Here is a 13,164-nt window from a genome sequence, read left to right as displayed (position 1 = left end):
GTACAGCTAAGTGATTTAGTTATACACATATATATTTTCTTATTCTTTATTTTTCATTATAGGGTTATTACAAGATAGTGAATATAGTTCCCTGTGCTATACAGTAATTCCTTGTTTATCTGTTTTATATGTAGTGGTGTGTATCTGTTAATCCCATACTCCTAATTTATCCCTCCCTGCCCTCCCCTCTGGTAACTACAACTTTGTTTTCTGTGTCTGTGAGGCTGTTTCTGTTTTGTATGTAGATTCATTCTTATTATTTTTTAGATTCCACATATAAATGATACCATATAATATTTGTCTTTCTCTGTCTCAGTATGATAATCTCTAGGTTCATCCAGACAATTTGCTTTTTTAACAAGAGGTGAGAAGGTGTTATTTTTTCCCATAACATTTCACCAAGTTCCTTCTTCTCTTGTAGTTTCCAAACAACACTGGGAAATCACCCATATCCTCAATTCAGTGGAGAGACAGCATACTGATATCTAAATAGCATTACAGGTATAAGCAATATCATATATCAAATAAGATAAGAGGTACAAATTCATTTCCACAAGGAAAGATCCAAATGGCTAGTCACCCATCTGAATCAGAAATCATTGTTTCCTGTTATTTTTATGGCAACCCAGAATTTCACTTAATTACATAAGGTATTTTATAGCACTAATTTACTCAGTAGGCATTAATCGTCATAATGTCCACCTGTGACAAACAATAAACTCCTAAACCAAAACAATAATGATAATTACCACCAAAACAAAGCAAAACACCACATACACTTCTCCACTCCCAAAAAAATTCACCATTAACTATTGCCCTCAATGTTCAAGGTTTGATGCTTATTTAAAAACAATTTAAACCACACCACAGCTTTCCTTACAAATATATCCAAACAGAGTGAATAACCAGAGACACATTCAAAATGTCACCATACCCCTCTCCTCTCATTACCCGTCCATTTTCCTCACTTAATTTCAACATAAAACCTAGAGTAACAGTTAAGAAAATCAATAAAGCTGCTGAGGAAACTGGGACTTGAAGAATTTTTCACAAAACCAATTATTTCCCAAATAAACTTTATTTTGAAAAGAATACCACAACAGAGTTGTATAAATTTAAATATGACACATCTTAGCAGTATTACTGAGTCAAATTATATACAAGTGAAGTCACAGTTCATGTCTGATTATTCTTACGAATGAAAAGGTGCAAAGATGCAGCTAAACTAAAAAGGCAGGTAACATAAAAACAACCATAACCTATTTATATATTGTCATTTCATACTGGTGTCTACCTATTTAGGTGGGAATTGATCCAAATTCACACAAGATAAAGAAATATGCTACCTGAATAACCAAAATTCTTTTTACTTTACTTGCTCTACCACAGATAGCATTATCAGTAATGTTTATACAAAGTAGCACCCTATGACAAGCTACTTTCTTTCCCCCAATAATACGGACCAAAGCTTTCTGTATTGTGGCTTATAACACCTTCAGGTTGAGGAAAACAGCAGTGACAACTTAAGACTTTTCTAAATATAGGTGATTTCATCAGACAAAGGTGTTATTTATGTTCTTCTCAAGAACTTTATGTCTTAGTGGCGAAAATGTCAATATACAATTGGTGAAAGTAGTCTATATATGATGTGGTAATTGTTCATAAGTATTAAAAAAAAAAAACAAAAACCTAGAGGTAAACAGGAATGAAAGGACTAAGACACACACCTGGACCCTCTCACCCCTAGGTTTTTGAGGCAATTCAGTGTTCACCCCAAGATTATTCAATGAAACCAGAGCCATTTCTGGATCATGGGAATTCAAAAGCGCCATAAACAGCCAGTTAACTATCTTCAAAGGATAAGGACCCAAAGACAAAAAACAGAGTTGACTGCTAGGAGAGCAAACTGAAGAGAGAATTAGGCCCAATGAATTCAAAGAAAAATTTTACTTTTTCAATAGTAGAGGGCAGTAGAAACATACTTAACTTGGGGACTGAAATCTGGTTCTATAAGTTAGTTGTTGACCTTGGGCACAAGTCTCTCTTAATGACAATTCCCTCATCTATAAAATAGGTACATTAAGATCTACCCTCTTTTTTCCATAGGCTTCAGACTAATGAGAATCAGACAATGATGCACTTGAGATCACTTTGTAAACTTATAAAGGATTCTTCTTAGCAAATGGAGATTTGGGCACTTTTTTAAAGTGTTAAGGAAAAATTCCAATTTAAGATAAAATTATAAAATCATCAACTTTTTGATCCAGGATAGACCTGTATTCAATAGTAGCTGCTGTAGGTCTGCCTCATTTTTTTGATGAGGCAGAAACAGGAAAATTTTTATTGTATTACTAATTTCTCTTATAAGACAATGTTACTGTAGTATAATACATTAGTTATAGACTTTATTAATTAAAGAACCAGGAAGGGTGATCTTCCAGCCTTAAAAAGTAAACACTGACTCAATACAACTCTTTACCTCCTCTACAATACTTTGACACATTTTATTATGAAGAAATAAACACATAAATAATTTGTTCTATTAATCACAATAGGTCATTCATCACTAGGAACCCAACCTTATGTAGCTTAAATCCCAGGCAGAATATTTCAATGTAAACATATTTATAAATTATTAACTTTACTCATTTCAGCTTTGCACATCTCCTCAGTAAAGCAGTAACTCTTAAACGTAGAGCTCAACAACCATTTTCCCTTTTTCCTCAAGCAGAGACTCAAAGGCAGTTACAGACACACTGTTTCATTACAACATGAAAATAATAAGCCTTGGGCTATTGCAAAAGGCTTTTCAAATATCAGCATCTAACTTGGAGAAAATAGAGGGAAGAAGAAACAGAGGGTGCTGATTTGTGCTATAACCTGGTCTTATGTTGGGCATGCACCCAGTGGCAATATTTTAAAATCACAAGTAAGCAAGTAAAACATAAAGCTTCATATGTAAAAGTGGAAAATGGTCCAGAAGTCTTCTATTCAAAGACAAATCAATTTTTTCTTCCTAATAACCTACCAGAAAGAAATGGGTACTTAGAAGCCCTAAGGGGTTCTTCTAATAATATTCAGAAAAATATATAAAAATAAAAACCAAAGCATGAACAGAACATAGTTAACAAATAAGACTTTCTTTCAAGATGGTTACCCTCTCTTTTAAGGATGGATGCTATATAAAATGGGCAGACGTGTGTCTATAATTCATCATGTTTATATGTAAATTCTCTGGCAGATATAAATCCATCTTTGTCTTCATCTTCTTTATCAAAAATATCCTCCACCAAAACATCATGATGACTTTCATTCACCACTGCACCATGCTTTTCAAACTCCTTCTTTAAATACACTTTAACCTACAAAATAATGGGTCACATTAATAATTATAATTCTTAGGACACCCACATCGAGCCAATCAATATCACAGACTGGACAGACAGTGCATTTAGTTATATATAACAACTACTAAACAACTACCTTATGATATATTTCTAATGATAGTAAGAGAATTATAAGGAATTTTTCCCCTTAAAAGCTGTTGCTATAGTGCTACAGTAGAGACACAAAATATTGCTCAGAGGCAAATATATGGCTTATATCATGGGAAAAACACACAGTGAAAGCATATTATGTGTTAATCCGAGTCTAAATAAAACCAAGCATTTGAAAGACTGCTATCTTTCAATCCACCGAATTATCCAGATCTTGTTTCTAAGAAGGGTCAGAATTCCAGATATTTCTCTTAAAATCAGATTAAATGATGGCCTTTTTAAATTTTAAGTAGGCGTCTGGGAATAGTACCTGCTGTGGACTGGCTGTAATCACGCCACATGACCTTCCGATCTCAGAAATTAAAGCAAAATCCAGCCTGATGAGTATTTAGACTAAAAGTTTCCATTTTTATACAGATATTTAAATATATAAACAAAATATTGCCCCCAATTACCTACTAGATTCACCATAATGCAATTCAACCTATATTTTCATTTTGAATCATATCCCTATTATTCCTCTGTTAGATCAGCACTTTCAAATCTTCTCTCCTCCCCCTACCACCAACATGCAAACATATAGTGTATATTTATTTTTAAGATTAAGGGGATTTAATGCAGTTGTTAAGAAGGGGTGGGGGGCAGTAATAATGAAACTCTATGGACTAATGTAGAACATGTCTCCAGGGTATATTGTGTGAATAAAGTGAGATGTCAAACAGTATGTATAGTATGCTACTTCTTGTGTAAGCAAGGGGGAAATAAGAATATATATTCATGCTTGCTAGTATTTGCATAAAGAAACACTGGAAGGGTTTGTTAGAAACTAGTAAAACTGGATATGAAGGGGGAGGTCACATGGTAGAAGAGGATGTGGGTGGGAAAATGACTTCTTTTTTTTTTTTTTTTTTTTTTTTTTGGAAAATGACTTCTTAATAAATCTTTTTATATTGAATTGATTTTTTTGAACCATGTGAATGTTTTTTCTTCAAGATTTTTTTAATGAAAGGGAATTCAAATTTATCTTGGATAGAAAAAAGTCCATGACTGATAACACTCTGAGGTGTTATGAATTTAGTAGCTGTGGATCATGACCCTGCGGTTTATAACAACATGTCTTAAGACTTAATCATTGGGACTTCCCTGGTGGCGCACCGGATAAGAATCCGCCTGCCAACGCAGGGGACACGGGTTCGGTCCCCGGTCTGGGAAGATCCCACATGCTGCGGAGCAACTAAGCCCCATACGCCACCACTACTGAGTGTGCGCTCTAGAGCTCACAAGCCACAACTACTGAAGCCCACGTGCCTAGAGCCCATGCTCCACAACAAGAGAAGCCACTGCAATGAGAAGCCCGCGCACTGCAACGAAGAGTAGCCCCCCTCGCTGCAACTAGAGAAAGCCCGCGTGCAGCAACAAAGACCCAACACAGCCAAAAATAAATAAATAAATTTATATATAAAAAAAAAGACAATCATTTCCTAGCCATTAGAATGAAATTGATGAAAGCATAAAAAGGGACTTGATTTCTGACCAGCCAAGCCAGAATGGAGAATACGGGTAGACAAAAAACATAGGGCTAGATATCTACCTCCACTTCTTTCCCCACAGAAGCCGACTAAGACAGGTATGTGTAGCAATGGCTGCAAACACCTAAATAAATTATAAAGAGAAGTCTTCTTCCTTTCTCCTTACTCAGCACCAGGACCCTGTGCGGGCTAGGAAAGGTCTCCTACTGTGGAAAATCCAGGCTGGGGTCTCCTAACCTGAGCAAAACTGAGCATGTGATCTGCTTGCTGATGCTAACTGCTAGAAAATCACTATGCAACTCATTTAACAACCAGTCTAAAGTTTTAAACAGAAACTGCCCACGTGAGATATTTTGCAGGACATCTACGTTTCTTATATCGTAGCTCCAAAACGGGAATTGTCTTGGCAAAACAGATCTTCAAAAACTCAGGGTGAGAGCAAGATACACTGAACCCTAAGCATTAAGGAGAAAAAAAGCAAAAAATGAAAAGTCTCAATATATTTCTCTCCAAAACAATGATTTCCTATGAAAAAAAGTCAATTTTCAAAGCATCAGTGTTTAAGAAAACTTATAAATAACATTTTACACAAATAAAAATAAATTTTATTTTAAAATATATTTCTTAAAAAGTAAGCTAAAAGGGAGGGAGGGAGGGAGGAAGGGAGGAAAAAAGGAAGTGGAGGAGAGAAAAGGGAAGAGAGAAAGGAAGAAAGGCAGAAAGAAAAAGGAAAGATCACCTCATCTTTAGAGAGTTTCCAGTCATCATTAAGATCCATTTCTTGGAATGATTCATGGGATCTTGGTCCATTTCGAATCTCTAGGAGATCGATGTTGAATATCAGTGTACTCTCTGGGGGAATTTTACCTGACATGAAGAGAGAGAGGGGTTAAGTTTTATTAAATAGATCCCAAAGTTTTGATGGTAGAAAATTTGTGGTACTGAACAAAATACTGTTTTAATTGAATTAAATAAAGAGCCTTTCTAAGATTGTCCCATATATAGAAATTACTTATAGTTTATTCAAACAAAATAAAGAAGGAACAATCCAAGCTATTAGATCAAAAACAATGTGTTTTTGGCTTTGCAATTAAAAATTGTTTTACACACACACACAGATATGCCTCATGGTCTGAGTATTAAATTTCAAATATAATTAAGAGGTTACATATTATATGTCAAGAATGACTTAATGGGCTTTAGATAATTCAGAGTTAAATATAGTACAAATGATTTACTAACTTTTGGGTCAAAAAGTCCTGGCCTAGAAATACATATAGTACTGCCATTTCCACCACTGGGAGGCAGTATATAACTGAATGAGCTCTGGTTTCACACTGGGATTGAGGCTCACATCTGCCCCTCTTTAAAGCCTCAGTTTTCTCATCTGGAAGCAAATTTAACACATGTTGAGGAAGTTCCATGGGAGGGGAGACATTAAAGCAAATTTCTGAGAAGGGAGATAAAAATCTTTTAAAGTGAAAAGAGCTTGGTTAAAGCCCCAGGGACCTTAAAAAAAACCAAACCAAAACCAAAACAAACAAAAAACTTCTGGGACACATGGACAATTTTTTTTCAACGTGTTTCTTTATAACTATATTTAACATACAGGTCCGGGTAAACATTACAAATATTTCTCAGTGCCCCACCCCCTCATCCCATTAAAGAGCATCTGTAAGCACCAAAAGAACAAAACTTACACTGTGTGCCGAAGCTTACCATTCCAGATCTAGACAGAGAAGGGCATGCACTAGAGGTCATCGATAAAACTGGTATCTTTCCAAAAGGAGGCATGCAAACATGGTACTAAAAAACTACAAAATTAGTGTTTTAATACGTATTAGCAGAATTAGTTTCATGGTATTCTGTTTGAAGGAAATGACTCAAATTCAGATCTCTACTTGTTATAAAATAAAATCAAGTCAAATAGCGTATGGAGAAAGAGAAATGGACTAATACTATATACATAAATATTAAAGGTGAGACAAAGATACAGGAAAGTGAAAGAAATGTTTAAACATCAGAGAAACATTTTCTAGATACTTGACTTCTCTAAAAGGATCATTATTAAAATAAGAATTGAATTTTGTTAGTAAATCCTATTCTATGCATAAGATTTACATAGCAAGATCCATTTAGAATATGTGATACTTCACATATGACACCTATTTTCTTCTCAGTACACTGGGGCTAGGAAATCATAATCCCCACCTTGTAAATGGTTAAGCTTGGACTTCAGGATGCTGTGAAGTCTGTATTTCTACTACGTCAGAGTGGTTTTCTGTCTAGTTCTGATGACTTCTTAAAATTTTTTTTCTTCCTCATTATATAATATGTGCCCATTGTAGAGAATGTGGAAGAGACAGAACCAGAAATAAAAATAACTCCCAGAACCACTGTCCATTATTAACATTCTTATTTATTTCCTTGTGATTCACTTTGTATGTGTATATATTTTTTCCTAATACTTACTATCATAATATATATATCTTCATTTTCTACCTTTATAAATATAACATTATATCAGACATATTTTAGATGTAATTTTTAAAATCTTTAAAATGCCATTTTAAAATAACTGGGCCATATTTTATTTATATACACCCTTTTCATTATACACTTAAGTTGGTTCCAATCTTTTTGCTATTAGAAATAACAAGTGATGGACATCCCTGTTTATGAACCTTTCTCCCAATACCAGACTATTCCCTTAGGTAAGATTCTAATAAAGGAATTACAGGATACATGCATGTAAACATCTTCAGGCTTCTTGTAAGTAGCCCTTTGGAAAACTGCATGGGTTCCCACCTAAACAACAGGTGTTATTGGCTGCCCTAGAACATCTAGCACAAAGGCTCCCTGGACCAACTAGCCCACTTGCTTCTGCTTTATTAAACTCATTTCATGTCACTCCATTATTTATTTAAATAAATTATCAAAAACTTTATAAAACAACTTTAAAACAAAGATGAAAATTAACTCCCATAAGAGCTCTGTCGTGGGAGACTTCATTTGTGAGTCACACACAGCCCACATCTAAAACTGCATTTATTGCTTTAATAATCTATATTTCAAATGTTTGACTCATCAAAACAATTATGTTGAGTAGTCTTTCTTTTTGCATTGTGAAAACAAATTGTAAGTTTCAACTGGGGAGGATAAAAAAGTCTTAGAGGTGGATAGTGGTGACGCTGGCACAACAATGTGAATGTACTTAATGCCACTGAACTGTACACTTAAAAATGGTTAAAATGGTAAACATCATGTTATGGAAATAATACCACCATTAGATAAGAAAACACCAGGGACTTCCCTGGTGGTTTAGTGGTTAAGACTCTGTGCTTCCACTGCAGAGGGCATGGGTTCGATCCCTGGTTGGGGAACTAAGATCCCACATGTCAGGTGGTGCGGCCAAAAACAAACAAACAAAACCCGCCATATTGGTGAGCAATATTAATAATAGAGTTGAGATTACATAACGTTTTTCCTTATTGGCTCAGTTGACCATTTACATATTATGGCCTTAATTGGCCATTTCAAATGCTAATCAAGACAATTATATTTTCCTAAGATATACAAGTCCTCTATTTACTTCTAGAAAAAAATACATAGTAGTTACTAACTTCTATCCCTAATCCAGAGAAGAATTCTAATGCTGTAGTAAAAATGTAGAATTGTTATTACCTTTTCCTTCTTTTCCATAGCCCAAGGCAGGAGGAATGATGAGCTTTCTCTTCTCTCCTACACACATTCCCTTCAAGCCCTGGTCCCAACCTTTGAGAGCCTCCAGGATGCCCAGGGTAAACCAAATAGGCTGACCATTGTTATGTTTGTAACTACAGTAGAAAGAAAACACATTAGAACTCCTTAGTAACTTTATCATTATTTTTTTATTGCTGTGGTATAACATTTCCATCCATGACTGATTAATTTTATTAGTTTGGAAATTAATGAAAATAGCACACATGCACATGTCAAACTCTATAGTAATTCATTTCACTTCCTACCTTTCTTGATGCAAATTTCACATAGCTGAATTTGCTAGAGCTGGCAGAGGGAATAATAATAAAAACAACTCTTAGCATTTACTGTTTATAGGTATTATCCTAAATGCTTTGCTTCTTTTTAAGTTTAACAATGATAATATAAGTACCATTATTACCCCATTGTACAGAGGAGTGTGCCAGTATCTGACCCAACTCGAAAGTGCAAAGTCTTAATCACAAAGTGATGCTGTCCCAGGAAGACCACTAGGATGCAGAAAAGGGATAAAATAATGGGAAATGGATGAGTTTGGGAAGGAGAATGAGAAGCTAAGAATTTACTGCCAGCGCTCACGGGTCCATGCCCACTTGCACAGTGGAGTCAGGAGCTCAGTGTCTTATATCCTGCCTACAACCTTTCCTGATGTATAGCCTGCTGATGGCTCTGATAGGTGCAAGAGGCTGCTCTTCAACCCTGAATCCCCACTCAGACCCTGGCCTAGTTCTCTCCCAGGAGTTTATTGTGGGGCTATGCAAGGAAGTCTGGAGGAGTGGCCCCTCAAGGACTGGGGAAGAAGGAAATGGTCAAGATATCCTGGCTCATGAGTTGGAGAGAGGCCAGCCTAAGAAAACCAACCTGCTGAGCTACTGGAGGGGCTTGTGGGCTGAGTAGTATCTAAGCCCCAGTTAGCTCCCTCTTAGTGCAATAAGGAAAGTGTCCTATTCAAGGATATCTTGTAGTTGAGAAACGAAGTCACTCTACTAGGCTTCACAGGTACCATGGTTACTAAATCTAGGTAAAGGCCATCACTTCTTTTCCTTAATTTCCCCCACGATCAAAGTAGCAAAATGGCAACCATAGAAAATAGGGGAAGGCTAGAAAAGAATAAAGAAAGAAGAAAGAATCTACCACCCAGCACTGCCTACAGTTTTGCAACATTTCTTGTCATGGTAAAGGACTTAGGCTATTTACCACATAGGCTACGGGTCTCGAAATAATGAACATGCTTTATAAACTGATCATTTGATGGTACTTCTTTATAATACTGAGAGTTAGCAGGTTTTGGCCATTTACATGGAGGCTGCATGACAATATTCCCCTCTTCAGGTACTAGAACTTTAGTAGCAAAGTGCTAAATGTCAAGCGGTTACCACCAGGGTCCACACAGGCTTTTGGTTCTGAGACCTGAAAGAAAGCAGGCTGGGTCTAAAAAAGATCAGACTAAAAATAAAAAATGTAATTGGAAGTTTCAAATGCAAATCCTAATATTGTTTACTGTCCACTGTGGCACCGGCCTTGTTGATAAAAAAGATAGGGCTGTTGAGAATTCTATGGCATGCCCTCATCTTGGAACTTTTTGCAAAGGCTAACAGAGTTCAGAGAAGAGTGCCACTGACTTCAGAACCTCATGAGAGACCAGATCGGAATGCCCAGTAAAGGCAGTTTATCAGAAAACGAGGTCTAGGAAGGGCCACGAAGCTTCACTGCTTTAGTTCACGCCATTCCCCCTACCTGGGATGTCCTCCCGTCCTCATTCTCCACGGAGAAACCTCCACCCATCTTTCAAGGCCCATCTCAATTAAGATCTCTGGGAAGTCGTTCCCTTTCCCCATCTCTCAGAGCATGATTATGTCCAGAGTTCATTATGCTTTGTGAGCACTTTGAACATTCTGTACTTTATTTTTATTTATTTATTTATTTATTTTGGCTGTGTTGGGTCTTCATTTCTGTGCGAGGGCTTTCTCTAGTTGTGGCAAGTGGGGGCCACTCTTCATCGCGGTGCGCGGGCCTCTCACTGTCGCGGCCTCTCTTGTTGCGGAGCACAGGCTCCAGACGCGCAGGCTCAGTAGTTGTGGCTCACGGGCCTAGTTGCTCCGCGGCATGTGGGATCTTCCCAGACCAGGTCTCGAACCCGTGTCCCCTGCACTGGCAGGCAAATTCTCAACCACTGCGCCACCAGGGAAGCCCGAACATTCTGTACTTTACATCATGAGTTGTCTTCCTCCCCCTCCCTCCACCCCCCCCCCCCCCCCCCCCCGTAGACAGTGTTCTTCTAGAGGAGAAGAACCCACTCTTAGTCATCTTTGCATCCCCAGGGCCTGACTCATTAAGGATTTGATTGATGAATAGATGAATGAATGGATGAGGATGGAGAGAAGCCAGATTTTAAAAATCTCCCTAGTATCAAACAAAGGGCCTAACATAAAGAAATGTTCAGTAAATACTTTTGGAATGGAATTGGAGAATCAATGCCTAATTGGAAATCATTACACTTGTAAAAGTTTTCCATGTTGCAATTTCTTTCTTTATAAAACAGAAATAGTGATAGTGTAACCACCTGAAAATCCTTCACTGTAGGTATTGAATTAATCTTCCATAACCACACCCACACCCATCAATGAAGTCTTTGAATTTCTAGAAAGAAACAAATAATGAAACAAATCGTGGTCCTGTGCCTTGACCAAAGTGTCATCTATCAGAACAAAAGTTAGGTCAATGGACTAGCATTAACATAACCTACAACAAGCAAATAAATGATTGTATATTCTGCTCATGAAGTTGCTATGAAAAGTTTAAGTAAATTTCACCTACACCAAAATAAAAATGGAATTGAGTTATTTTCCCTCAGGGACAAAGTTTGAGAAATGAGAATTCCTTTAAGGCTTTTCTACTTATTGCCTAATTATACACCTAGATATTTCTACAGCATTTCAGAAATTCTAGTTCTAATTTTTATAATTAAAAAAATTACTGCTTTATCCTGACCACATGTTTCCAATAAGACCTTCAAAGGCCTTGTTATATAAGATTGGCTTTAAACAATTTCCTTTCCCCAAACTAAGAAATTAGATATTTCAGTTTTTTTCAATAGAAATAAAGCTGGTACACGCCGCTGTTCCTGCCCGAGAGCTGGCATATGTGGGTGGGTTCTTTACTATTTTACCTGCAGGGTATAATTACTCACGTGGAGTGAAATAAGGAGCCGTCCTTTTCTAAGTAGCCTTCATAGTGGACCAACATCAAATCCCCTCCTTTGGTCTTGCGATGGCAGATGAACGGCTTCTGGAGCACTTCAATCTTCACTTCTGGTTCAGGGATCAGAGCCCCACTCAAAGAAGTGACTAAAAGCGTCAGGACCGCGTTCCACAAGAAAAGCCTCATGTTGCCAGGGCGGGAAACAAATTGCTACAAAAACACAAAAAGGGCCCCCCGACCTCATAGAGTTAAGGATGTAGTTGAAGACTTAAAGACAACAGCCTCTGGCAAGTTCATGACTCCCCCTTCCTAGCAGACGTGGCACATTCACCACCGACAACTTTCCCACGCACTGCGAACTCACCTCTAAAGAGTTAAACCCAAACCCGGCCCTTGACTGGCTCTTACAACACGGCCCCCTGGAAAGCGCGAGCTCCCGTTGGCTTGCGGTGCTGTCCCTCAGGAGCCTCTCAAGCCAATGACTCTACAACAGTGTAATTTACCACCCGGCCGAGCAGGGCGGTAAGCCCAGAGGCGAACCACCCGTTGAGGTCCTGGAGCCCGGAGGATTACAAAATTCCACAACCTCGGACTTTGAGAGAGGGGTGGAACGCGGAGCTAACCGGAAACTTCGACAGATTCACAGCTGTAAAGAACCCGGCCAGGGTGTGAAGTCCAGGTCTCAGGAAAGACTCGTTTACCCTCACCGTTGGTGAGAGGCCGCCCAATACTAACTGCTTATTATTTAACTTAGGATATGAACGATAAAGACTTTAACAGTGGTTTAGGTTTCACAAAGTGCCTTCTTCGTGAACCTCTCTACACTGCCGGTAAGGCAGATTCTTTTATCCCATTAAAAGATAAGTATATTTTGGCTAGGAGAGGTTAAGCGTCCTGCTTAAGGTTGTTCAGCCCCAAAAGCAACTGAGCTCCGCCATCAAACCATCTTCTGATTCATTCTACAACGCCGCACAACATTATGGCTGCTAATAATTTTAGAGGACCTTAGTGTAGAGGGTCAATAACAGCTTCTATCAAGGATAAGGACGTGCAGACCTCCGCTTTCAAGAAGTAGTAATCACAGTTACGAGTTACACAGGCTCATCTGTCTTTAAAATTTTTAATTTTACATTTTTCGCGTAATTTCAAAAGCAATACGTGTTCATTGTAGTCGATTT

General features: G+C 37.6%; 2 protein-coding genes across 2 annotated transcripts in view; one reads left to right on the top strand and one right to left on the bottom strand.

Annotated features, from left to right (window-relative positions):
* PLEKHA8 (pleckstrin homology domain containing A8) overlaps positions 1-13,164 on the top strand; it is a 93,405-nt gene that overhangs the window by 9,914 nt on the left and 70,327 nt on the right. The gene's annotated exons all lie outside the window — the stretch shown is intronic.
* Positions 1,060-12,341, bottom strand: FKBP14 (FKBP prolyl isomerase 14). Its single transcript, XM_059932736.1, has 4 exons — positions 11,976-12,341; positions 8,711-8,862; positions 5,766-5,893; positions 1,060-3,362 (listed from the first exon to the last, which is right to left on the bottom strand). The coding sequence occupies exons 1-4, from the start codon at positions 12,170-12,172 to the stop codon at positions 3,204-3,206; spliced, it is 636 nt and encodes a 211-aa protein (XP_059788719.1). The 5' UTR covers positions 12,173-12,341; the 3' UTR covers positions 1,060-3,203.

The sequence above is a fragment of the Balaenoptera ricei genome, chromosome 9 (assembly GCF_028023285.1).
Source record: "Balaenoptera ricei isolate mBalRic1 chromosome 9, mBalRic1.hap2, whole genome shotgun sequence".
NCBI lineage: Eukaryota > Metazoa > Chordata > Mammalia > Artiodactyla > Balaenopteridae > Balaenoptera > Balaenoptera ricei.
This window is presented reverse-complemented; position numbering and strand designations above follow the sequence as displayed.